The 26,245-nt window shown below is 44.6% G+C and overlaps 1 protein-coding gene across 4 annotated transcripts in view; it reads left to right on the top strand.

Moving 5' to 3' along the window:
• ANKRD17 (ankyrin repeat domain 17) overlaps positions 1–26,245 on the top strand; it is a 109,864-nt gene that overhangs the window by 53,392 nt on the left and 30,227 nt on the right. For 2 of the 4 annotated variants that reach the window (XM_079949172.1, XM_079949174.1), the window contains exons 6-17: positions 891–1,124; positions 2,796–2,890; positions 4,910–5,147; positions 6,116–6,307; positions 6,560–6,669; positions 10,625–10,712; positions 11,325–11,452; positions 12,340–12,483; positions 18,908–19,010; positions 20,838–21,602; positions 24,329–24,477; positions 25,580–25,691. In XM_079949172.1, the coding sequence (XP_079805298.1) occupies positions 891–1,124; positions 2,796–2,890; positions 4,910–5,147; positions 6,116–6,307; positions 6,560–6,669; positions 10,625–10,712; positions 11,325–11,452; positions 12,340–12,483; positions 18,908–19,010; positions 20,838–21,602; positions 24,329–24,477; positions 25,580–25,691 (2,358 nt within the window). The remainder of the gene's footprint in view (positions 1–890; positions 1,125–2,795; positions 2,891–4,909; positions 5,148–6,115; positions 6,308–6,559; positions 6,670–10,624; positions 10,713–11,324; positions 11,453–12,339; positions 12,484–18,907; positions 19,011–20,837; positions 21,603–24,328; positions 24,478–25,579; positions 25,692–26,245) is intronic. The other 2 variants (XM_079949173.1, XM_079949175.1) reach the window with 2 other exon arrangements.

Genomic DNA, 26,245 nt, shown 5'->3' with positions numbered 1-26,245 from the left:
GAGCGGCTTACAAGCAATAATAAAAACAAGTTGAATGATTACAACTTAAAAACAACATTAAAATACATTAAAATATTGAAACATTAAAATATTAAAATGTAGCCTCATTGCAGAAGGAGAAGGAAAGGAAAAAAAGAGAGGGAGGGAATCAATCTGATTCTAAGCCAAAGGCCAGGCGGAACAACTCTGTCTTACAGGCCCTGCGGAAAGAAATCAGATCCTGCAGGGCCCTGGTCTCTTGAGACCGGAGCCAGATATTTTGCAGTATCTTACAAAAGGCTGTGCCACTATCAAGAAGATTTTGGGCTGCCAGCGTGGGATCTGAACCTGGGCCGCCTTGACTATTCTCAATTCATGTTGGGAATGACAGAAATGCAGGATTGTCCCTGTGGCAAGGGCTTCGTTGCTTATAATTAGTACCCTGAAACACTCAGTAGAGCCAGTGCTGCCACCGATGAATTAGTGATCTATTGTTGCTTTTTTCAATCCAGAATTCTTGGGTCACGTAGAAGTTACCTCCGGATAACACTCTTGTTGTATGGCGGTGTTTTTTCAAAAAGGCCAATTAAACGCTCAGCTTTGATATTGCAGTTTAAAGGGTTCAAAGTGCTTCACGTACCTTCCCTCTCTTGGCAGCAGTATTATTATTATTATTTCCTTATCTCAGAGAGGTCTGAGGGAGAGTGGACTTTCTCAGGACCACTAATGAGCGGAAAGATTGGAATTTAGGATTTCCAATCTCATAGCTCAGCTTCTTGGCTGCAAGACCACCTGTTTTCTCACGAAAGCTCCGTGAAGTATAGGAGCAAGTGGCCAGGGCTAATACGAATTTGGGGGACAAGAGAGGATTATCCAAACTGACTTCAGTGTATTTTCTTTTCTGAAATTAGGGAACACGGCACTCACGTATGCCTGCGCTGGAGGCTATGTAGATGTGGTCAAGGCCCTGTTGGAGTCGGGTGCTAGTATTGAGGACCATAACGAAAATGGCCATACTCCTCTCATGGAAGCCGGGAGCGCTGGGCATGTGGAAGTTGCCAGAGTTCTGCTGGAAAACGGAGCTGGAATCAATACGCATTCCAATGAATTTAAGGAAAGTGCACTAACACTGGCTTGCTATAAAGGTACAGTATCTCACCTAAAGCCTTTCATTGATAAAAACTGACATCACTCTTCTGCGGGGCTTGCAAAGCCCCTCAGTCAACTTACGTTATTAGGATTGAATTTGGAGATCTTAATTCTCATTTGCTTCTGCACTTTTGGTTCAAACTAAAAAAGAGAGAGAGAATGTAAATGGTTTTAATTTCTGACCTAAACCATCGGAATCCAGCCCTACCTTTGTTCAATGTTCAGCAGTTTTCATTACTCCCCAGCCCCCCTCCAAAAAAACCACGCCTACTTAAATTACACATGTTCAGTACCGGAACACGCTGCAAAATAACAGGGGCTGTTGTATTGAACATTGTGTAGTGTTCAGTAGTCATGCTATACTTTTGTTCTTTTCTGCTAAGGAGTGAGGTGCAGGTCTTTCCAGGGCTGAAAACAGGTTGAAGCGGTGGAGGACTTCTAAAGCAGATTATTAATATTACAATTACAATTATAATATTTCAATTTTAAGCTGTGAAATATAGTGCCCCATGGAAGGAAAACAGCTAAAGATTTGAGGCTATAAAAAACCCCATTTTCTGCAAGACTCACAAAGGAAGAAAGCTTTGTGTTCCTTTGTCATTTTTTTAGTTGTTTTCAATGAAGTCATCCTGTTGGTGCAAGGACTTACAGCTGCGCAATGGAATGCCCTCTCATCTCCTTGTGCATAGCCTAATCTAGGCATAGGCAAACTCCGACCCTCCAGATGTTTGGGGACTACAATTCCCATCATCCCTGACCACTGGTCCTGTTAGCTAGGGATGATGGGAATTGTAGTCCCAAACATCTGGCGGGCCGGAGTTTGCCTATGCCTGGCCTAATCTGTTCTGGTGGATCGCCCAACCCTTCAGGGCAGATTTTCTTTCGGAGAGGAAGAAGAAGTCCTGTTGCACTGGCAGATGCCCTAGCACTGATAGGACGACATTGTTGGATACAATCTTTTTCACTTTTCCAGGTTTTGTTCCTGGTTTCACTTTTGAGATTTGAAAGCTATTTTTATTGCAGCATTTCAGTGAGTGTCAATATGGACAAAGCCACTGTTTTGGGTATTGTTCATCCACTTTCCCTTGATTTTAGTAGTTTCAAGAGCAAATAGAAATTAACATTTTAGAAAGAGAGATTTTTATTTGGATTTGGATTCTGCTGTTTCTCCATGGCTTATAGCAGGGGTGGCCAACTCCCAAGAGACTGTGATCTACTTTCAGAATTAAAATCTGGCAGTTATCTGCCCCCGTTTTTTAGGGGTCTGTTTTGGGGGCGGGGAGGAAGGCAACGGAGTTTGGGGTTAAGTCACTCACAAAAACATCACTATGGATTAAAACAGCCACACAGAGGGGTCTCCATCTTCCCTTCCTGAGTTCTAATAACAATGGAGGGCAGGACGAGGGGTGGGGCAGGAGTCAGATTTAACAACGCAGAGGAAAGGGAGCCAGAGATCGACCGCAATCTACCAAAACATCATGGGATTCTACCAATACATCGCTATCGACCTGCAATACCAACACTTTCTTTCCCCCGCCCCCACAAAAAAAGTGTTCCCAAATTGCACCGTTAAAGAGAACATAATTTCTTTCTGAAATCATCAGTGGATACCAATAAATCTTTGCTGCATTTTCTTTTATTAAAATGTGGTTTTGTGTGTGTTTCAGGTCATTTAGAAATGGTGAGATTTTTGCTGGAAGCAGGTGCAGACCAGGAGCATAAAACAGATGAAATGCACACTGCATTAATGGAGGCATGCATGGTAAGAAGTACAGTAGATGATGCCCAGAAATCAACCTGCTTTTGTACTTCAATTTTTGGTATAAAGCTGCTACTCCTGAAAATTGATAGGAGGGGAAGAGTTGACCTCATGCTATTCACCAGACAGACAAACGTGTATTTTATCTGATGACATGCAACCTATGTTGATCTTGTCTGGAGGCAGAAATTTTGCTAGTGAGGTATTCCTCGTCCACAGCACGAGTCATTTGTGGGACTCAAACTATTACTGGCTGGGTAGAGATGTGCTGCCTAGGTTCTGTTCCCAAGTAATTTTTGCACTTGTTAGACAAGGCAATATTACAATACATGTACATCTGATCATGACTCGGGATGCGTAACACATAACACGTGAAAAAACAATCCCAGAAAGAACTATGAATATGAAATATAACTACAACCACAGTGGGGGGGTCTAATCTTAAAATTCACGAGCTAAATTCTCACTGTGCATGAAACTCAAAACTTAGCAGGAGACCAGTCAGTTTTGCTTTAAAATAATAAGAAATAAATGTTGATATGTATACTAGGGACTGCCACCCCTGCTCATTCCACTTACCAGCCCCACCAAACCTTCCACCCTTTTGCCACTTCCTTCCCCTCAACCTGACCAACTCCCTTCCCTTTATACTCCCCCCCCCCTTCTCCCCTATTCCTTCACAGCTCAGAGAAACCTTCAACCCCTTTTAAAGGAGGGTGGGAAGTGCTTCAGAGAACAGTTTGGCAAACTGCTTTCTGAAGCTCCTCCCACAGTCTTTTAAACACTGGTCCAGCAATGTTTAACGGGGGGAGGGGGGGTCCCCAGGGTCATTTTAGAAAGCAATTATGCAAACTGCTCTCTGAAGCTCCCCCCCCCCTTTCTGCTTTTAAAATTGCTTGCTTTTTTGTGTAACTGCTCTTGTGATTCGCCTCCCCCTTTAAGAAGAGCTGCAGGAATTGAGAGACGCGTTGGCTGGCTTCACGGTTTTTCCAATATTGTGATTTTTGCATAGTGTGCATGCAGACACCCCCCCCCCCGATTCGCAATATATTACCAGGTCAGAAATTATGAAACTAATATCACAATATGGGCTTCTAACCGGTTTTTGACGATATAATAATAATAACAATAACAATAATACATTTTTGTTTATATCCCGCCCTCCCCAGCCAAAGCCGGGCTCAGAGCGGCTAACAACAATAAAAGTAACACAGCATTCTAAAATCAATTCATTCTAAAATCAATTCAAAATCAAATTAATGGCAACCATTGGGCTAGAGTTCTGTGAAGATTGCCAGAGGAGGGAGTCAGGCTGTGCCTTGGCCAAAGGCCTGGGGGAACAGCTCCATCTTGCAGGCCCTGCAGAAAAATGTCAAGTCCCGCAGGGCCCTAGTCTCTTGTGACAGAGCGTTCCACCAGATCGGGGCCACAGCCGAAAAAGCCCTGGCTCTGGTTGAGGCCAGCCTAACCTCCCTGTGGCCCGGGACCTCCATGATGTTTTTGTTTGAAGACCGTAAGGTCCTCCTTGGGACATAACAAGAGAGGCGGTCCCGTAGGTACAAGGGTCCTAGGCCGTATAGGGCTTTAAAGGTTAAAGCACTTTAAACCTGATCCTGTACTCCTTGGAGCCAGTGCAGTTGGTATAGCACCGGGTGAATGTGATCCCGCGGTGAGGACCCCTTAAGGAGTCTTGTCGCGGCATTCTGCACCCGCTGGAGTTTCTGGGTCAGTCTCAAGGGCTCTACTGCCCTGGCTTGCACCCCAGCGAGGTCACTTTCCTGCAGCTAACACGGCCATTTGACTTCGCTCCTGGAGGTGCACTCTATTGTCTCTTGAGACAGACGGATGCCAGCAGCATTTTTCGAAAACCTGAACCTGCTGCTGTCTGCCAACTGTGCTTTGCAAAGCTTTGTATAACTGCCTCCCTTAGTGGTGTGAAATAAGTTAGTGGGGTTGAAGAAGTTCTTCATCCAGAGCTCATGTAGTTAACCTTTTATTTATTTGTCTGTTTTTGCTTTCTAGGATGGGCATGTGGAAGTTGCAAGGCTGCTCCTTGATAGTGGTGCCCAAGTGAACATGCCTGCTGATTCCTTCGAGTCTCCATTAACTCTGGCAGCCTGTGGTGGACACGTGGAGCTGGCTGCCTTATTAATAGAGCGAGGGGCTAACCTGGAAGAGGTGAACGATGAAGGCTACACGCCATTGATGGAAGCAGCCCGAGAGGGTCATGAGGAGATGGTGGCATTACTCCTAGGTCAAGGTAACTGTAACAGTATGCAGTGGTACCTCTGGTTGCGAACGGGATCCGTTCCGGAGGCCCATTCGCAACCTGAAAATAACGCAACCCGCGTCTGCGCAGGTCGCAATTCACCTCTTATGCGCGTGACGTCATTTTGCGCATCTGCGCGAGCGGCGAAACCCGGAAGTAACCCTTTCCGGTACTTCGGGTCGCCGCAGGACGCAACCTGAAAAAACGTATCACGAAGCAAATGTAACATGAGGTATGACTGTAACAAGTACGATAATAGCGGCACTGAAAACTTCTGAATATATTGAACTGTATATTTTAGGAAGCGTCTTTTCAAGACTGAATTGTTTTGCCCATTTTTCCTATTTAACTTGTACTGCACATTATATAAAAGCTCCCTTTTCAAAACATAACATGTTGACTCCAGGGAATGCCAACCTTCCTATGAGTTCTGTTAATACCTTACATGTCAATCACAGCAGAAAATACGTTCCTTAGAAGGTCACCTTAGAAAGTCCGTATTCACTTAATAGGTGCACTTGGCAGACTCATATACTGGAGTACAGTGGTTCCTTGGGTTACAAACACCTCAGGTTACAAACACTTCAGGTTACAGACTCTGCTAACCTGGAAGTAGTACCTCAGGTTAAGAACTTTACCTCAGAATGAGAATAGAAATCACACAGTGGCAGCAGTGGGAGGCCCCATTAACTAAAGTGGTACCTCAGGTTAAGAACGGTTTCAGGTTAAGAATGGACCTCCGGAACGAATTAAGTACATAGCCAGAGGTACCACTGTAATTGTAAAGAAGGGGCCATCATGAGATCTTGAAAAACTACCAGTCAATAACCTGAGGAAGATTTATCTTAATTGATTTATTAATTCATCTTGAAAAAGACTTGATACCCATGTACACATATTGTCTCTCTTTCTGTGCTGTTTCTAAGCTTAATTTCCATTGGTATGTTTCTTTCTGGAAGGAGCCAACATCAATGCCCAGACAGAAGAGACCCAAGAAACTGCCTTAACTTTAGCGTGCTGTGGAGGCTTTCTGGAAGTGGCTGATTTTCTTATCAAAGCGGGAGCTGATATAGAGCTTGGCTGCTCAACACCTTTGATGGAAGCTGCTCAGGAGGGTCACTTGGAGCTAGTTAAATACTTATTAGCTGCAGGTATGGAATTGTTCCCTTTGCACACATTTCTTCATGTTTATAATTGAAAGCCCATTCTTAGAGCAGTACTGTCACGGGGCTGTATTTCCCTGCTGCGTGTGTTTTAGTAGTCCATGCAAATCTATGTAAAGTGGTTGCTTTGGAACATAATAACCAAGCACCCTAATACTTGGCTATTTTGAAATGTGATGAAATGTCTTGCTGGAGGATGAGGCACTTGTATATTTTCTAAGCTTATTGTACTTGTTTCAGGAGCCAACGTGCATGCAACAACAGCAACAGGAGACACAGCGCTGACATACGCCTGTGAGAATGGCCATACCGATGTAGCAGATGTGTTGCTTCAAGCAGACGCTGATCTGGTAAGCTGCCAGTAGAAGCTTTGAGCTTGTTTTACATTGTGTATGGACCCTATTGGACTTGGTTATATTGAACCATCCCAACCCTCACTTCTCCCAAGTATGGGCAAATAAGAAAGTATAATTACCGTATTTTTCGCTCAATAGGACACACCGGACGATAAGATGCACCTAATTTTGGGGGGGGGGGGGAAGGAAACAAGAAGAAAAAAATTCTGAACCCCAGAAGCCAGAACAGCAAGAGGGATCTGGCTTCTGGGATAGCCTCTTGCTGTTCTGGCTTCGGGGACAGCCTTTGAAGCCCTCACAGGGCAGCGGGGTGAAGGCACCCTGCTGCCCTGCGGAGGCTTTGTGCAGCCATCCCCAAGCTAGAACAGCAAGATGGAGTGCTGTGCAGCGCTCCATTTCCCTGTTCTGGCTTTGGGCTTAACCATGCAGCCTGCATTCGCTCCATAAGACGCACACACATTTCCCCTTACTTTTTAGAAGGGAAAAAGTGTGTCTTATAGAGCGAAAAATACAGTAAACGGATTTGAGGAAAGTTGCATATTCAATCAGACAAAATGAACAGTTGATCACCACTAACAAAAACTTTAAAAAATACAATGCTGGGGGCTACAGCTTCTAATGGGACATAAAAGGAAGGTTCAACAACAACAACAACAACAACAACAACAACAACAACAACAACAACAACAACAGGCAAGCATGCTTAATAAGATTTTTAAAGACCTAATCAAGCAGACATGCTTCCCTGGAGAAGAGAGTTCAAACGTTGATGCTTCAGCTCAGAAAGCCCTAGACCAGATGTGGGGAGCCTTCAACCCAGTTGGGCTAATTAGGCCTGCTGGACTATTTTGGCCAAGCTCCATACCCTGCCCCACACCCGACATGATATATCAGGTGTGGGGCAGGTAGGGACATGGCTAAGCTGAAAGTGGGTACGTGGCAACTGCCACTCAGCTGATTGGTGGCAACTGCAAAGCCCTGTGTGCCTGACTTAACGGAGTCCGACAATCAGCTGGCCTATGGGGCTTTTGAAGCCCTGAGCGCAGTGCTCCAAAAGACTCCGACTGGTGGACTTGCAGAGCGCTATGAAAGGGGCTTGCAAAGCCCTGTGCGTGGGCTGTGCTTTTGCCTGTGTGGCTTTTATTTCTAGCCTTGCAAGCAAAGATGGATCCCCTGGTGCTGTTGTAACATCACAGCCCCGCTTGGTCTGCAGAAGGGGATAAACAACTCGGCCTTTCCCCACTTCTTCTCTAGACTTTCTTCCAGCCTCCCCAGCAGATCTTAAGGCACTTTAAATTGAGCCTAGAAAAAGCTGATAACTCGTATGACCTCTACAGGACAAGTGTCATAGGATCTGCTGCATTCTGAACCAGTTGTAGTTTCTGGCCACACTTCAGAACCAGCTCTGCAGAGAATACATAGTTATTAAAGTGTGATTTTTATCACGCTATGTATAATGGTAGCCCTGGCAGTGTCATTCTTGCCCAGAAAACAAAGACATTACTGGCATGCTTGGTGTCAACTGCCCCTTCAGTTATATTCCATCCGAGTCTGAACAGGAATCACAGCTCAGATATATTTGTGGGAAAGCTGCCAAGGCTCCAGGAATTGTGCAGTGTCTGAGTGAATATCACAGGACACAGATCAGGGAACCACCTCCTGAATTTTTGGAGCAAAATACCTAGGCAATCCTGAAACTTGTTAGATCAATCCTGTAGAGAGAATGTACAAGAAGCTCCTGCCCACATAGCAACAAAGGAAAAGTGGATTTGTAAATTAAGTGAGCATATAGAATTGGCAAAATTAACTTCAGTTATAAGATATCAGTCAAATCAAAAGTTAAGAATGGAGTGGAAGTATTTCAGTGACACGTTAATAGGCTTAGAATAAAAAATGTAAGCAATAACAAAACAAATAAAAAAAGAAAGAAAAATCAGAATTTAACAAAAATAATTTATTATAGAATGCAAAGGGGAAAAGGTAGAAAGAAATATACAGAAGTTGAATTGCTGTGGAGGGAAGTAGAGGGTGGGTGATGGGTTTTATAATTAAGTGTATAATTATTCAACTGTTGTAATTTAGATATTATATTTTACGCGAGGGAATCATTGGGAATTTTGGTTATTATGTATATATGTTAAGTTTCAATAAAGATCTTTGAAAATTAAAAAGAAGAAGAAGAAGAAGAAGCTCCTGCCAAAGCTTATTTCATCGCATCTTTATATAAAACCACTACTATAGTATACCAAGTAGGGACGCAGGTGGCGCTGTGGTTAAAGCCTCAGCGCCTAGGGCTTGCCGATCGAAAGGTCGGCGGTTCGAATCCCTGCGGCGGGGTGCGCTCCCGCTGCTCGGTCCCAGCGCCTGCCAACCTAGCAGTTCGAAAGCACCTCCGGGTGCAAGTAGATAAATAGGGACCGTTTACCAGCGGGAAGGTAAACGGCGTTTCCGTGTGCGGCTCTGGCTCTGGCTCTGGCTCTGGCCAGAGCAGCGATGTCACGCTGGCCACGTGACCCGGAAGTGTCTCCGGACAGCGCTGGCCCCTGGCCTCTTAAGTGAGATGGGCGCACAACCCCAGAGTCTGTCAAGACTGGCCCGTACGGGCAGGGGTACCTTTACCTTTTATAGTATACCAAAGTCCTGGGCATGACTCTGGGGTGAAGTCTAGGGTTGCCTCCCTTCTAGTCGGTTTCATCACCAACAGTTCTAAAGCTGCAGTGATTTACAGGAGTCCATTCCTTTTGACTAGCTTTGGCAGGCAATAAAAGAAGTCCTCTTCTTCCTGCTTGTGTGGCGGCTGCATAGATGAGACACTCTGGGTACTTAAGACCAAGCAGCAGCTAAATAAGCTCTTAAATCTGGTAATTCCATCTAGAAATTATGTTTCTGTTGCAATCTGCATTTCCCCAAGGTGATGATGCCTTTGTAGTTGGCCACTTACTTATTTGTTGGGTTGCCTTCCTGAATCTTTTCAAGTTCAGCTCCAGCAGGTATATTGGAAGTACTGAGTTGCTTTTAGAACCTAATGTCTTTCCATAGTGTGTTGTTCCAATTATTCTTTGCATTTATTGAACTATATGCATTCTTGCAGACATTTTTCTTATGGAGTAAGTGTGATGAATCTAGAGTTTCCCTCAAAAGAGTTGTGGTTGTATTGATTGAAGTGTATGTTTGTGTGTTGGAGGGTGACTCTCACTGATTCAACCTTTCCGATTGGAGCCTCTTGTTCCCCTAGGAAAAGCTGGTCTGGAAGGGTGGGAGGAGGAATGAATGAAGATTGCCATCTATTTCCTTCTATTTCTTTCCTTCGGTGGGGTGCCTCCACTGGTTCCCAGTTGCTTCCATGAATAGAAGGAGCCCTTCCATTTGTGAAGGGGCAAATCTTTTTTTTTTTTTTCAGTGTTCAGCATCAGCATCATTTTATTTGCATGCTGCTTTTCCAAATAAATAAATAAATAAATAAATAAATAAATATCGTGCCCAAGCAGTCTACATCAAAGGAAACAGAAATGCACTTCAAAATCATACACTGCCAAAAAATTTCATAATAACATACTAAACGAACAACACAATAGCAATACACACACATACACATAAACATACAAAACAACAACATTTCAGTACTATCAGTGTTGGACTAGAGAATCCTCAAGGATCTTTAACAAGTTTACATTAACAACTTCGAACAGTAAAAATAACAAGGGAGCTTGGCAGATCCACCTTGGTCCGTGAAGGGGCAAATCTTGATCTAACCCAGCAAATTTAGTTTTGAAAGCGTAGAAAGTTTCCATTGCAGTTAACGGATTATTAAACACTGCACTTTCAAATTTGGGCATAACTATTAGGTAAAACAACTTTGAAAAACAGAGGTTGCATGAAAAACATTTAAAAAAACAACAACTAGGAATTTCTGATTTGCAAGTTGGATTCTATTTCTCTTTTCCCCCAGGAACATGAATCTGAAGGGGGAAGAACTCCTTTAATGAAAGCTGCAAGAGCCGGTCATGTCTGTACTGTTCAGTTCTTAATTAGCAAGGGTAAGTTTGAATAATGTTTCACCTTTTTAAGGATTTTCAGGTGTTTGTTTAATAGCCCAGCAGTTCACAGAATCACAACTGAGCAAAGTATAATTTCATAGATTTGAGTCTTCCAGAAATTAAGGGTGAAATTAATTTCTTTCACTTGCCTATGATTCAGTTGAGGAAGAAAAATTGTCCTATTTGCTTTCTTTTTCTTCTATGTCAGACTTGCGTCTCCTTCAGTTACTTACATGACCCAGTGTGGCCTTGAATAATGGAAAAGAGTTCAAATTCCACTTAGCCTTGAAGCTTAGTGGGTAGATAGATCACTATTCATAGGCTGGTTGTGAGAATAAAATGTGATAAGCTTCTTGGTTATGTGATTTGGGTGCAAATGTGACGAACATATTGCAAAACAGCATGCAATTCCAAAGAAATGTACAACTTTTAAGCAGCCTCAGTAGTAAATAGTCATGGTATAGGAGCCGCCACAGACGGTTATGGTTTTTTCAGGGATAGGGATGAGATTGGAATCCAGCCCCTTATAGGAGGAGATCAGAGGGAAGGTTCTAACCTTACAAGTAAAGGTGTGATTTAGAATACAAAGTTTCTTTCTATGCTTTATGTCAGGAGCAAATGTGAATAGAACCACAGCTAACAATGATCACACAGTATTGTCGCTTGCCTGTGCTGGAGGCCACCTGTCGGTTGTGGAGTTGCTGTTAGCTCATGGAGCTGATCCTACGCACAGACTGAAGGTACGCAGTGTTTTACTTTCCATAGTTTGTAGTGTGTGTTTGTGTTTTAGGGCAATAAACCAGTGTAACAGTGGGTGGCGCTGTGGTCTAAACCACAGAGCCTAGGACTTGCTGATCAGAACATCGGTGGTTCGAATCCCCGCGACAGGGTGAGCTCCCGTTGCTCGGTCCCTGCTCCTGCCCACCTAGTAGTTCGAAAGCACGTCAAAGTGCAAGTAGATAAATAGGCACCGCTCTGGCGGGAAGGTAAACGGTGTTTCCATGCGCTGCTCTGGTTTGCCAGAAGCAGCTTAGTCCTGCTGGCCACATGACCCAGAAGCTGTACGCCGGCTCCCTCAGCCAATAAAGCGAGATGAGCGCCGCAACCCCAGAGTCGGCCACGACCAGACCTAATGGTCAGGGGTCCCTTTACCTTTACCTTTAACAGTGGGGAATATCAAAATGACTTGATTATACAGTTTGGGTATTTTTCATCCACAAATGGGTTTTGCATCAAGTTCCCCTCTAACTTTTTTATGTGTGTGTGGGGGGGGGGAATCTGTAAGAAAATCTTATATTAAAAAAATTGGCTGTGATGCTATTTTTATATTCATCTCTGAATATAACATCCTAGTAAACTTTCTGTCCATTGTACCATTTACAGGCAGCCAGGGAATTTTGCTTAAGGAAGCCAAAAACTGATTAAAGTGTGGGCAGGAGCCAAAATAAATTTATTAAATACTAGTTAAATTTACTCTTTTAAACATGGAGAGTAATTTAAAACAATTTAAATGTTTTGTAAAATGTTAGATATCATGTAACATACCGTTTTGGGTTTTTTTTAGAATTCAAAACCAAGAAGCATCTTTCAGTGTGGCTCCTTATTTTAACCCATGATTTCTTTCCAGGATGGTTCAACCATGCTAATAGAAGCCGCTAAGGGTGGTCATACCAGTGTGGTTTGTTACCTGTTGGACTACCCTAACAATCTGCTTTCTGCTCCTCCGCCCGAGTCCACCCAGCTGACTCCTCCATCTCACGATTTAAATAGGGTAAGATTTAAAGCGGCAGCATGCTTGACCCCTTTTAAAATGTTTTAGAGTCAATTTCTTAGTGATGAATTTATTGCCTCTCATCTGAAAAGTAGGTGTTGTAGTCATCAGATATTGTAGAAGTCCTGGTAATCTTCAGTGAGAAACTGCTAAAATTCAAAGGAAATACTGCCGTCTTTTGTTAGATGTAGTTTAATCCTTGCCTTCCAGATCTGCAAGAAAACTATTACAGAGGACTCTTTGCTTGGAAAGAATATTTTGCTTATCACTTGGTTGGGCTTACGTGTGCCTCTAGTGGACCAAGGCTGGAGCATCTTTTACAGGAAATAGGCTGGCCGCTCTTCAGCTTTTGCTCCTTCTTCAACAAAACAGTCACATTCTCCTTTGGCTCCTCTTAATTCCTTCACCTTGGCTTGGCAATTTACTTCTTCTGTGATTCACTCTTTTTACGGTTCTTTTTCTGTATTTTCTAAAAATGAAAAAGATTAGAATCCTCCCTTTCCCTCTTCTCCACGGACTGGCTTCTGGGACTAGAATTTTTTTCTCATTTGGGTGAAGCAGTGAATGATCCTATCCCAAGGAGCATTGGATCGTCCTCCATAGGGTTGTGGCAATATACTGAGACCTACCGCCCCACAGGCTTTAATTTTCAGCCCTTACGGAGGCAGATTCAGCTGGGGTGGATTCCCTGAGGCATGTCCAGGCAGCACTAGTCAAGATATGGGCCGTTCCTTGCCCAGACTCCCAAGCCACAAAAGCATCCCACCAACGCTCCCAAGCAGGCCAGATTAGGCCTTTGGGGGCCCATGGCTTCCCCACAGCAGTTGCGTGTGGCATTCCTTTCACCACTGGAGCTCTTATCCTCCCTTATATGGAGAGATGGCAGCCTTGGCCCCACAGAAAGCCCCAATGGATGATAATGGAGCCTAGCAGCTCGGTAAGGCCTCATGCAAAACATGCACTTTCAAGGGCCTACTACTACCACAGTGGACAGGCAGGAAAGGAGGACAAGCAGGCTACAGACAGCATGGCAGAATGAAGGAATACAGGCCAAAACAACAACAACCCTGGAACAAAACATGTTTTTCTCTGAAGGGACAGCAGGGGACAGGTTCAGCACCTCCAACCTTCACCAAGAACCCTCAAAACCACCAAAGACACCATCAGTGATAAAGTGTGTGTGTGTGTGTGTGTGTGTGTGTGTGGCTTTCAAGTATTCATACATAGTTGGCACTACTCAACGACGGATCAGTGGGTTCTGAATATCATCTACAGTTGCTGCAAAAAAATCATCAGTTATCCCATCACTCACCCTGCCTCACCCTCCAAATGCCAGATTGGGGTGTGTTTGTGTGTGTGTGTGTGTGTGTGTGTGTGTGTCTGTGTCTGTGTCTGTCTGTCTGTCTGTCTGTCTGTCTGTCTATACAGCATCTCATCAACATGGCAGCAATAGATCTAGTACCCTCAGAAGAACACTCATCAGGTGTCTACTTAGTCTTCTTTATAGTTCCCAAGAAAGACCACAAAGCCTGGAAGGCAGTACTTGATCAGAAGGATGATCAGTTGCTGGGTGATCAGAATTTTCTGGATGGAATCCCTAGCCTCCATCAAGCAGTCCCTTCATCTCAACAACTTCATGACATCCATAGACTTACAGGATGCATACCTGCATCTTCCTATTAATCCCAAGTACCACAAGTATCTCCAGTTCTTCATTCACCTGCACCATTACCAATTCATAGCCCTCCTGTTTGGATTGGCCTCATTTTCAAGAGTCTTCATGAAGATAATGGTTGCCCTGGTAGCTCACCTCCACCAACAGGTCAACCACAACTACCAGTACTTAGACAACCTCCTCATCCATTCTCCAACCATGAGCCCGCCATCTTTAGGGCATTTTGAGGACCCTCCAAACTCACAGACAGAAAGAGCCATTTCCTCCATATGTAGTTCCTCATACATCTTTGTGCACTGATAAATGCCACCTGTCTTCTGAAAGGATCGTCAAGATCAAGGCAGCAGTCACGTTCCTTATATCTTCCAAAAGGATGGACATCATGTTATTGGTTCGTATCCTGGGCCTATGCATGTCAGCCTCACAAGTCTCCCCGTGGACCAAGCTTCAAGTGAGACCACTCCAGTGGTTCTTTCTACCACACCAGTGGTTGATCATTCACAGCAAGCACTGCTACATCTCATTCCCTCCATGCCTAAGAGAGACCATGTGCTGTTGGAGCAGGGACTGCAACCTCTGAAAAGGAACCCAATTTAGAGATTCCCCCAAAGACAACCATAACATCAGACACTGCCAGGCTGCAGGGCTGGAGAGCCCATTGCGAGAAGCAACTGGTCCAGGTGGACTGGACACCTGTTGAGTCACAACACAGCATCAACTGGCTTGAACTTTAGCATGGCTGGCCACTTAGCACTTCTTCCACAGCATGTTTCTAATCAGAACGGACAACCCAAGTGTTTGCTCCTATGTCAACAGGGAAGGCTGGACCAAAGCTGTGGATTGGTAACAGGAAACAACATTATTCCTGCTCTGGGTTTGAGAACTCCTTCTCAGTGGAACACATGTCCTGGATGTCCAACACACAAACTGACTGGTTGAACCGCACCAGACTGAACCCAGGGAAATGGACACTACACAATGCATTGTTTCGGCACTTTCAGTAAGTCCCAGGCCCATTAGATATAGACCTCTTAGCCTCTAAGGTGAACCACCAGCTTCCTTACTGCTACTCAAGGTTCAAGGATCCAGGAGTGGAAGCCTGGGTCTTGGGGTCTGCACTATGCCTTCCTGCCAGTAATGATTCTGCCCAGAGTTCTTTGCAAACTACAGGGGGGGGGGGGAGGCACAGCTGATCCTGTTGGCTCCCTATTGGGATCTTAACCCTGGAAGTGAACAAACCCCCCAACGGACACTTCTAACCAGACCAGACTTCATTTCACAAGGACCAGTCCTGCATCCGGACTCAGCCTAGCAATACCTAACTGCCTGCCATTTGAATGGCAATGTCTGAAGAACTAGGAGCTCTCACTGATTTCCACAATTGTGCACTCCCAACACCCCTTCTCCCACATCTACCAGATGATGTGGAGGGCCTTTCTTAAATGGCCGAGGCACAGGCGAGTTTCGGGGAAAACCACCTCCATCCCTGACTTATTGGTGTTCCTACAGGAAGGCCTTCAACCAGGGCTCAAAACTTATACGCCTAAACAACAAGTGGTGGCCATTTCTTCTATAATATTAATAATAATAATAATAATAATAATAATATCTGACTGGGTCGCCCCAGCCACCCTGGGCTGCTCCCAACAAAATATTAAAATCATTCTATTCTGGCATGGCTATATATGCCCGCTCTGACCACTTACTGGTAAAACACTTGCTCCGTGGAGCCGCTCTCCAAAGCCCTCCAGTTATTCACCGTTTTCCTTCCTGAAATCTTCACAAGGTGCTCTCAGCTCTCCAATGACCAGCTTTTGAACCACTGAAACAAGTACCATTGAAGATCCTCTCTTTTCATGTCCTGTTCCTGGTTCCATCACCACAGCCCACAGAGTCTTCAAGATCAATGCCGTTTCAGTAGCAAGGCATCTCAGTGTCTTCTATAGTGACAGAGTAATTCAGTTGGGTACCACCTTCCTTCCCAAGGGGCTGTTTCATTCTCCATAATAAGTCATCTTGCCCACCTTCTGCCCAAATCCATCACGCAACCTGGAGAAGGCTTGGCATTCCCTCGATGTTTGCCCAATGCTGAAGGTATATATTGCCCATACAGAGGACATACGGCAAACTTCCTCCCTCTTTGTCTCATTTCACCGCTTCTTCCTGGAGCAGAGGGTGACACCAGCTATGCTTCCCAGATGGATAAAAGCGTCCATTTCACTGTCCTACAAAGCACAGAAACTGCCTGTTCCCAAACACCTGACTGCCCATTCTATGAGAGCAGTGGCAACTTCTGCTGCTTTTTCTACAAATGCCTCCTTGTTAGAAATATGCAGAGCAGTGACCTGAGCGTCCCCAAACACGTTCACCAGGATGCCTTTGCTTCCTCTGAAGTGGCATTTGTTGAGGGTCTTAGAGCAGGCTCTCCCACTGTAATAACTTGTTACAATTGAAACCCACCCTAGCTGGGTGATCTTTTGTACATCCCATTACCTCCGAGGATGTGGACAGGCTGCTTGGACGAGTGAAGCCAACCACCTGTCTCCTGGATCCTTGCCCATCCTGGCTTATAAAAGCTAGCCGGGAAGGACTGGGCGATGGGCTTCGTGGGGTGGTGAATGCTTCCCTCCGTGAGGGAGCCTTCCCAGACCCGCTGAAAGAGGCGGTTATTAAACCGCTTCTTAAAAAACCATCTTTAGATGCGGCCACGATGGCCAATTGTCGCCCAGTCTCAAATCTTCCATTCTTGGGCAAGGTGATTGAGCGAGTGGTTGCTGAACAACTCCAGGCACGCCTGGAAGAAGCGGACCATTTGGATCCCTTCCAGTCGGGATTCAGGCCTCATCATGGGACTGAAACTGCCTTGGTCGCACTGGTTGATGATCTCCGGCGGGCTAGGGACAAAGGTGAGAGCTGTTTCCTAGTTCTGCTGGATCTCTCAGCGGCGTTTGATACCATCGACCATAACATCCTTCTGGACTGTCCTGAGGGGCTGGGAGCTGGGGGCACTGTCATACAGTGGTTCCGCTCCTTCCTCCTGGGCCGTGTTCAGAAAGTGGTGGGGGGGGATGAGTGTTCAGACCCCTGGGCTCTCACTTGTGGGGTGCCTCAGGGTTCTGTCCTCTCCCCCATGCTTTTCAACATTTACATGCAGCCACTGGGAGAGATCATCAGGAGGTTTGGGCTGGGTGTTCATCAGTATGCGGATGATACCCAGCTCTACCTCTCTTTTAAATCAGAACCAGTGAAGGCGGTGAAGGTCCTGTGTGAGTGTCTGGAGCGGTTGGATGGCGGCTAACAGATTGAGGTTGAATCCTGACAAGACAGAAGTACTGTTTTTGGGGGACAGGAGGCGGGCAGGTGTGGAGGATTCCCTGGTCCTGAATGGGGTAACTGTGCCCCTGAAGGACCAGGTGCGCAGCCTGGGAGTCATTTTGGACTCACAGCTGTCCATGGAGGCACAGGTCAAATCTGTATCCAGGGCAGCTGTTTACCAGCTCCATCTGGTACATAGGCTGAGACCCTAGCTGCCTGCAGACTGTCTGGCCAGAGTGGTGCATGCTCTGGTTATCTCCCGCTTGGACTACTGCAATGCGCTCTACGTGGGGCTACCTTTGAAGGTGACCTGGAAACTACAACTAATCCAGAATGCGGCAGCTAGACTGGTGACTGGGAGCAGCCACCGAGACCATATAACACCTTGAAAGACCTACATTGGCTCCCAGTACGTTTCCGAGCACAATTCAAAGTGTTGGTGCCGACCTTTAAAGCCCTAAACGTCCTCGGTCCAGTATATCTGAAGGAGCGTCTCCTCCCCCATCGTTCTGCCCGGACACTGAGGTCCAGCTCCGAGGGCCTTCTGGCTGTTCCCTCACTGCGAGAGGCCAAGTTACAGGGAACCAGGCAGAGGGCCTTCTTGGTAGTGGCGCCTGCCCTGCGGAATGCCCTCCCATCAGATGTCAAAGCGATAAACAACTACCTGACATTCAGAAGACATCTGAAGGCATCCCTGTTCAGGGAAGTTTTTCATGTGTGACATTTTGATGTTGGAAGCCGCCCAGAGTGGCTGGGGAGGCCCAGCCAGATGGGTGGGGTACAAATAATAAATTATTATTATTATATTATTATAACCCAGTGATGCTACGCTAGCAAGCGAAATAGTACCATTGTACCTACCTGAAGGGTAGATCTGCTAGTCTAGTGTAACATCTCTGGGGCCACGATTTTGCATGGCCCACAACACCTCTTCCCACCTCTATTTGCGCAGTTAGCTTTCAGTTAATGGTTTGTTGTGAGAAATAGGTTAACGCTATTCCGAGTTTCAGTTCTAGACTGTTGATGCTTGTCGAGTACGCAAAACTGAAGAGGGGCCAGCCTATTTTTTTTTGTAAAAGCTACTCCTGCCTTCGTCCGCTAGAGGCACAATAAGACCCAACCCAGTGATACTACATTGGACGAGCAGATCTACCTTTCAGGTAGGCACAGTGGTACTTTTTACCCAGTTAACTGTCTTGAGATGTGTATGTGGACAATTTTGTGACTTCACACTTGTCTTAAAGCAATTTTCATTACACTAGGAAAGCTACTTCTGTTAGTACAAATCAAAGCATAAGCCATCTGAAGCTGTAACTGTTGGTGCTGAGTCTATTGTATGAATTGAGAGATGTTTACACATGCCACTTCGTTGGAACAGTTTGTTTTGGTCATGTAGGACAACAAAGGATGTAACCTTCGTGTCCCCTGTTCTAGGCTCCTCGTGTACCAGTGCAGGCACTTCCCATGGTCGTCCCTCCCCAAGAGCCTGACAAACCCCCTGCCAACGTCGCCACAACCCTTCCCATCAGAAATAAAGGTCAGTTGTAGCTCTACAGATTATCAGTAAAATACGTTTTGTAGGTGTAATGTTAGGATTGCTTTCAATTCTTCAGCATCTCTCTAGTTTCTCTAGTGGGTATTTGTGGAAAACAAAATTATTAAGGGATGTTTTCCAGGAAATCTGTCTTTATGTATAAGTTAGCTAAATTGCTGGCTTGGGTTTTCACATTAATAAGGAGACATTTTTCACGGTGGTGTAACTGAGAGATAATTGTGATGTTACAATTGTTCTGGCAGAATTTCTGGCTAGCACTACACCGATAAATTTTGATATGCGTGCACTTTGAATGTTGTCATTAAAATAAATAATTTTTAACACATTCATCCTTTTTAAGATACACTTATCTGTAAAGGATTGTTAATAACTCTCCTATATTTGGGAGAAAGGAGTCAACAACTTATTTAGAAACTGGGGTGCTTGCATTCAGATGAGGGGATGTTGCCTTTTATCTTACTCACACTGTGTTTTTGTTTGCCTGTTAAAATAAAAGTGTAACTCTGTCCCTAGCGATGCATCTGCAGCTAAATCACTGTAATGTTGCTCAAATTGGTTAAAAAAACAACAACCCATGAAAAGACTTGTAATCTAGCAGTTGTTATTCTGCAGTGATGGGATTATTTGCTTTTCAGTTCAGGAAACTCAGATTGGTGGCATGTGCAAAGCCACTTCTTACATAGAACATGGAAATGTACTCACTGCAGGCTTTTTAAATGATTTCCGTTTTTGAAGATTGGGCACTGTGCACAAGCCCTCAAATGTTAAAAGATAAAGGGACCCCTGACCATTAGGTCCAGTCGCAGACGACTCTGGGGTTGCGGCACTCTTCTCGCTTTATTGGCCGAGGGAGCCGGCGTACAGCTTCTGGGTCATGTGGCCAGCAGGACTAAGCCACTTTCTGGAGAACCAGAGCAGCACACGGAAACGCCGTTTACCTTCCCGCAGGAGCGGTACCTATTTATCTACTTGCACTTTGATGTGCTTTTGAACTGCTAGGTTGGCAGGAGCAGGGACCGAGCAACAGGAGCTCACCCCATCGCAGGGATTCGAAGCGCTGACCTTCTGATCGGCAAACCCTAGGCTCTGTGGTTTAACCCACAGTGCCACCCGCGCTAACAAGCTAATATTTTTAGTAAGGTACCAATATAGTGTTTAAACTTCATAGAGGCATTCAAAGAATGTGTTTTTGCATTAAACGATGCTCACGCCAGCCCCACTTCCAGCATCCCTTCCCACTTGACCTCTATCCTTCCCACATTGAGTATGGTGATCTGAATGGGAATTCTTCACACATTTGGTTTGAACATGCTTAGTATCTCACTGCTGCCGAGAACCTCGGTCCTGCAGGTTTCCAGATCGCGAGGAAGATTCTAAGCACTATCAGTCAAATGTCCATAGCCTCTTCCTTCATCCCTCCCCAATCAATGCGGGAAGGTTGGGCGTGTAGTGTGGACATGGGAATGGGATCATATGGACTGCACCCTACAATTTAAGTGCATGTGTGTTCTTTGACTGGCAAGTAGGCTGCAAAGCACTTGACTGCAGTTTTGTACCCTTTTTATATGAAGTGCACAGCTATTGTACAATATCTGTACCCTGAAGCAACCAAGCTCTTTTGGTTTACAATCTTAATTCCTCAATAAAATGCTCAGAAGAAAAATAGGTATGTCTCTTTTCCCCATAGAGACAGTTCACCTTTTGTGGATTCCACAATGTGTTTGTGCTTTCTTGATCAGTAAGTCTGTAATGAGAATGCTGTTCACATGCACTTCCATTTGGTTCTGAGGGGGTTTCTCTTTCACACAGCCACTTCCAAACAAAAGTCCAGCAACCATTTGCAACCAAACAGCCCAGATGTACAAGGTTACATCGCCAATCAGTCTCCAGAGAGTATTGTTGAGGAGGCTCAGGGCAAGCTGACAGAGTTGGAGCAAAGGATAAAGGAGGCCATAGAGAAGAACGCCCAGCTGCAGTCTTTGGAATTGGCACATGCCGACCAGCTGACCAAGGAGAAGATTGAGGAGCTGAACAAAACGAGAGAGGAGCAAATTCAGAAGAAGCAAAAGATCTTGGAGGAGCTGCAGAAAGTAGAGCGGGAACTGCAGCTGAAAACCCAGCAGCAACTGAAAAAGCAATACCTGGAGGTGAAAGCGCAGAGAATTCAACTTCAGCAGCAGCAGCAGCAGCAACAACAACAGTCGTGTCAGCACTTAGGACTTCTGACTCCCGTTGGAGTAGGAGAGCAGCTGACCGAGGGAGACTATGCACGGTTGCAACAGGTGGACCCGTACTTGCTCAAAGACGATCCCCAACAAACGGCGGCCCAGATGGGCTTCGCTCCAATCCAGCCTCTTGCAGTGCCTCAAGCTTTGCCTCTTTCTGCGGGTTCCTTACCTCCAGGGTCTATTGCAAATCTTACAGAACTGCAAGGTGTCATAGTTGGACATCCAGTACTGGGCCAAGCACAACTTACAGGGCTGGGGCAAGGAATTCTGACAGACGCACAGCAGGGGTTAATGGTAGCCAGCCCTGCCCAGACCCTCAATGACACGCTGGACGACATCATGGCAGGTGTGTATAACTTGTTACATACAAGTGCAATGTCGTATGCTTAAAAAAAAAAAAGCAGTTGAGGCATGCCAACATTTTTATTTTCTTTCAGCTTTACAAAGCCTGGGTTGTTTTGGCCCCTTATTTTAGAATTACCTGAAATAGAAGTGAAACCAACATTCACATTTAAGTTTGCTTTTGGCGAGTTACGTTGTCCCTTTTAGTCCCAAGCTCCGGAAGTCAGAGGTTTTTGCCTTGATAAAGGATGCTGTGTTCCTTGCCCGCTCCCATGAATTAATTTCTCTTTTGAATTACAGCCCATTCATGCTTCTGAAATACATGAAAAATAGTTTGAATTGACTTGAATTAACACTTTGAATTATAGAAGAACATTACTTTGGGAAGGAGGACTTGGATAAGAAATTTAATTTTCTACTTTTTTTACTTCCACAGTAATGTTCTGAAGAGATCATAGCCAAGATCGATCTAGCCATATTAATGCGCTCCTTCCAGAGCTCTGTGGCTGCAACAGAGTTCTTCATTCCCTTCCATCCCCATTGCATAAACAGAGCTAAACAAGGAAGGCCTTTTCTGCATGGACCTCCATTTGTGCAAATTGACTCTGAGTTTAAACTGGCATTCCTTTGTTAACCTGAGTTCATGCTTGTTTTGGTTTAGCAGAATAGGTGTTGCCAGTTCAGATTCATCTGGCCATTCACAGCTAGACATCTTTTGGTCAACGCTTTGAACACGCGAGAAGCAGAAAGATAGCAGTAGTGAAAATAGGGTTGTCACCATAACCTGGCTTTTTAAAGATGCTCTGTGCTGCCATTTGTAAATTTTACTAGTTTACAAGTATTGAAGCTTCGCTCTTCAGGCCAAAGAGTTTACTGTGCAAGTCAAGCTGCCCTTTATCCTTGCATCTACCACAGGCCCTTCATTTCTTTTCAGCAGCCTTAGCCGGCTTTATTACATGTATCTAGAAGACCTTCATTTGGGTCATTTGGCAAATCCACCCAAAGAATTCTGACACACATCTGGCTCTTGGGTTATTTGCCCTTAAATATTCCAACTGGTCCGTGACTTGGCCAGAAATCTGTTTTTTGGTTTGTTTGTTTTTAAAGTATAGGGGCAAGTTGGAATTTCATTTACACAAAGAAGTTGTTTAGCACCCTTTCAGAAGCTTTGTGGTGATACTAATAGAATATTGGTAATTTTCATCTTCTGGTGTGTAGACAGCTTGTTTCTTGATACCAGTCATATTGAATCTGAGTTTGAGCAGTTAGTGGTGTTATTGCCCCGTGCTCTCATAGTTATAGCCATGTACTGATACATAAAGATGTTAACCTTAATTATAGGATAAAAGGTATGAGAGACCACAACATGGTAATTTACTTGCTCAAAAAATTCATAATCTGCTGGCAGTTAAGATTTGTTTCAGTGTGTATCAATGTTTTCTAAGACAATTAAAATAAAGATAATGTGAGCTCTGACTCTGAATTTGCTATTTCTTGTTCGACATCAAATTCTTAAGGTTTTGATTTCCCCCTGGATATTTTTTTTGGTGAGAGAAGCTTCTTAAAGATATTTAATACAATTGACTTAATTCAAGGACTGGTTCCCATGTCATCCTAAACCTTGGCTTCTCTGGGAGCAGGGCTCGGGCAGGTTCCCTCCCTGCTTTCCCTGAATCCCTTTACGTCGTTTGTACCCAGGAATCATGGTTTGTAACAAATTATCGCATTTACTTGAATGTAATGTGCACCTTTTTTGGCGAAATTTCATCGCGAAAATTAGGATGTGCATAAGATACGATGGCGCTTTAGATTCGATTGCAACCTTGAAAAACACCGCTGACATAGCAAATACTTTTTTGGTTTCAAGGTTGTGAAAACTGAGGTGTGCATTAGATTCGATGGCGCATTAGATTCGCATAAGTACAGTATAGTTAGCTTAAACTAGCTTCAGAAAGCATGATTTGAAGTCAGATTGTTCTGAAACTGATATGAGTTTAAACAAGAGGCTCTGGTCTGGATGCCACAACAATCAAACTGTTAAGAAAGGTGAAAGTAAAGCAGTTGCAGTCTTCCTGGCCATGCAGGAAGTGCAGTAGCCCAAGACTCACAAGAATTCCTACATATGGTTGTCTCACTAAAGCATGACTTTGTATGACATGCAAACTGGGCCAGTGCCGCCTTATCCTAGGTCAAATATTTTGAGCATAGTTCCCTGAGTTAAGGAATCCCTATAGTTCTTCTCACTAAATACTCTGATCCATACATAATTGTAACTTTGTGGTTTTCGTTTTTCAGACTGTTGGGTAGAAGCAGATATATTTTAAGAGGGATTGGAGGATGGCTGTTTGGTTTCTAATAATCCAGTCCCAGATAGCCATTTTTTAAATGTCAAACCTCTGTTCTATCAAACCTTCCATTTCTCAGCAGCTCTTATCCGACCTAGCAGTACATTCCAAACAAGAATTAATTTGGTACAGACTAAATTTTGGATCGCTGTCATTAGGGCCAAATGCTGTCATCTGCCCCCATACAGCTGACTCTTCTTGGCTACATTTTTACCCCAATGAAAGGAAGGCAAGAGCGTGGCATGTTTTGGAGATTGATTCAGCCTAAGGAATACCGCTTTTCCCATCTTGCCTAACATGCAGCTTTTAATTAGACCATTTTGAGAAACTTTCAGAAGTTCTAGCTAATCATACTTCTAATAAGCACAATTGTTCTCTCCAATAGCAGTGAGCGGAAGAGCATCTGCGGTGTCCAACACCCCTACCCACAGCATCGCGACGTCTGTCTCCCAACCTCAGACACCAGCTCCAAGCCCTATCATTTCTCCCTCAGCCATGCTACCAGTCTACCCTGCCATAGATATTGATGCGCAGGTAAGCCAGCAGTAAGCCATAGACTTGCATACTCACTCCTCCTCCAGTTCTAAGAAGTTTAAATCTGCTTCTTGTGTTTTTGAGCGAAGCACAGTTGCCTGTTACATCTGAATATCATGAGCTATGATTTGAACCTAACCATGGTTAGAGAAAATAATCCTGGTTTGTTAGATAAAACTCTTAATACACATGAAGATTGGAGAACACGAGCCCAGTGTTTACCACAGGGTGTCCTTGTTGCATCATATCACATCTTGTCATATAGGAACTGGAATGCGCATGTACATTTACTCAGTTCTGACTTGTGCTTTTGTGTTTTGTTTTTGACATGGAGACATTAGGAACATTTTTGGGAAGTATGACTCCCGGTTTTTTAATAATAATAATAATAATAATAATAATAATAATAATAATAATTTATTATTTGTTAATTTATTATCTGTTGTATTTGTATTTATTATTTGTACAGTGGTGCCCCGCAAGACGAATGCCTCGCAAGACGGAAAACCCACTAGACGAAAGGGTTTTCCGTTTTGGAGGTGCTTCGCAAAACGAATTTCCTATGTCTTGCGAGTTCCTGCGGGTTTTTATTCCTCCCCCCCTTTTTCTAAGCCGCTAAGCCGCTTAACAGCTGATCCGCTAAGCCACTTATCAGCTGATCCGCTAAGCCCCTAAGCCGCTAATAGCGCTAAGCCGCTAATGGGCTTGCTTCGCAAGACGAAAAAACCGCAAGACGAAGAGACTCGCGGAACGGATTCTTTTCGTCTTGCGAGGCACCACTGTATCCCGCTCATCTGGCTGGGTTTCCCCAGCCACTCTGGGGGGCTTCCAACAAAGACCAAAAATACACAAAAATGTCACACATTAAAAACTTCCCTGAATTGGTGATTCTTTATCAGAGACTGAATTAGATTGATTTCCTAAATTGCACTGTGTTTATTACAAAGCAGCTTTAGAAGCAGAGCGTCTCGTCCAAAGACTCTACAGGCAATAATATTTCACATTTAATGATGCTTGTTGTTGTAGTAGTTAAATGATGTACATTTCCTTCACAAAGTATAAGGAAAGCCATTAACGTGTTGAAATGGCCTTTGTCTTCCAGACTGAAAGTAACCATGACACTGCGTTGACCCTTGCATGTGCTGGTGGACATGAGGAGCTGGTGCAAACGCTCCTAGAGCGGGGAGCTAATATTGAACACAGGGACAAAAAAGGTACATGCCTGCTGATAAAGTAATGGTATAAACAGAGTTTTCTGTAGATGACAGATTAACATATGCTGGTTTTGACCTTTAAAGCCCCATGTGGCCTAGGACTCTCGTACTTACAGGACTGCCTCTCCTGGTATGTCCCGCAGAGGACCCTAAGGTCCATGAAAAATAATAGCTTCAAGGTCCCGGGCCCTAAGGAAGCCAGGCTATCCTCCACCAGGGCCAGGGCTTTTTCAGTGACGGCTCCAACCTGGTGGAATGCTCTGTCCCACAAGACTAGGGCCCTGCAGAACTTGATCTCCTTCCGCAGGGCCTGTAAAACAGAGCTATTCCTCCTGGCCTTCAATTTGAATTAGCCTGATCCTCTTTTCCCTTTCCTCTTCTATGAAGAAACCCTTTCTGGGACCCCACATTTAAATTCTTGTTAACACACCTCCTTGCTGGCCCTAGTAGGACCAACTTAGCCCTGGTGATCATTCAGTGTCTACTAACTGGGCCCCCCCCCCAAAAAAAAATGCCCCCTGAATTTTTGAATTTTATTGATATTGATGCTGCAT

The sequence above is a fragment of the Podarcis cretensis genome (genome assembly GCF_951804945.1).
Source record: "Podarcis cretensis genome assembly, chromosome: 13".
Taxonomy (NCBI): Eukaryota; Metazoa; Chordata; class Lepidosauria; order Squamata; family Lacertidae; genus Podarcis; species Podarcis cretensis.
Note: the sequence above shows the minus strand (reverse complement) of the source record. Positions and strands in the feature narration are given on the sequence as shown.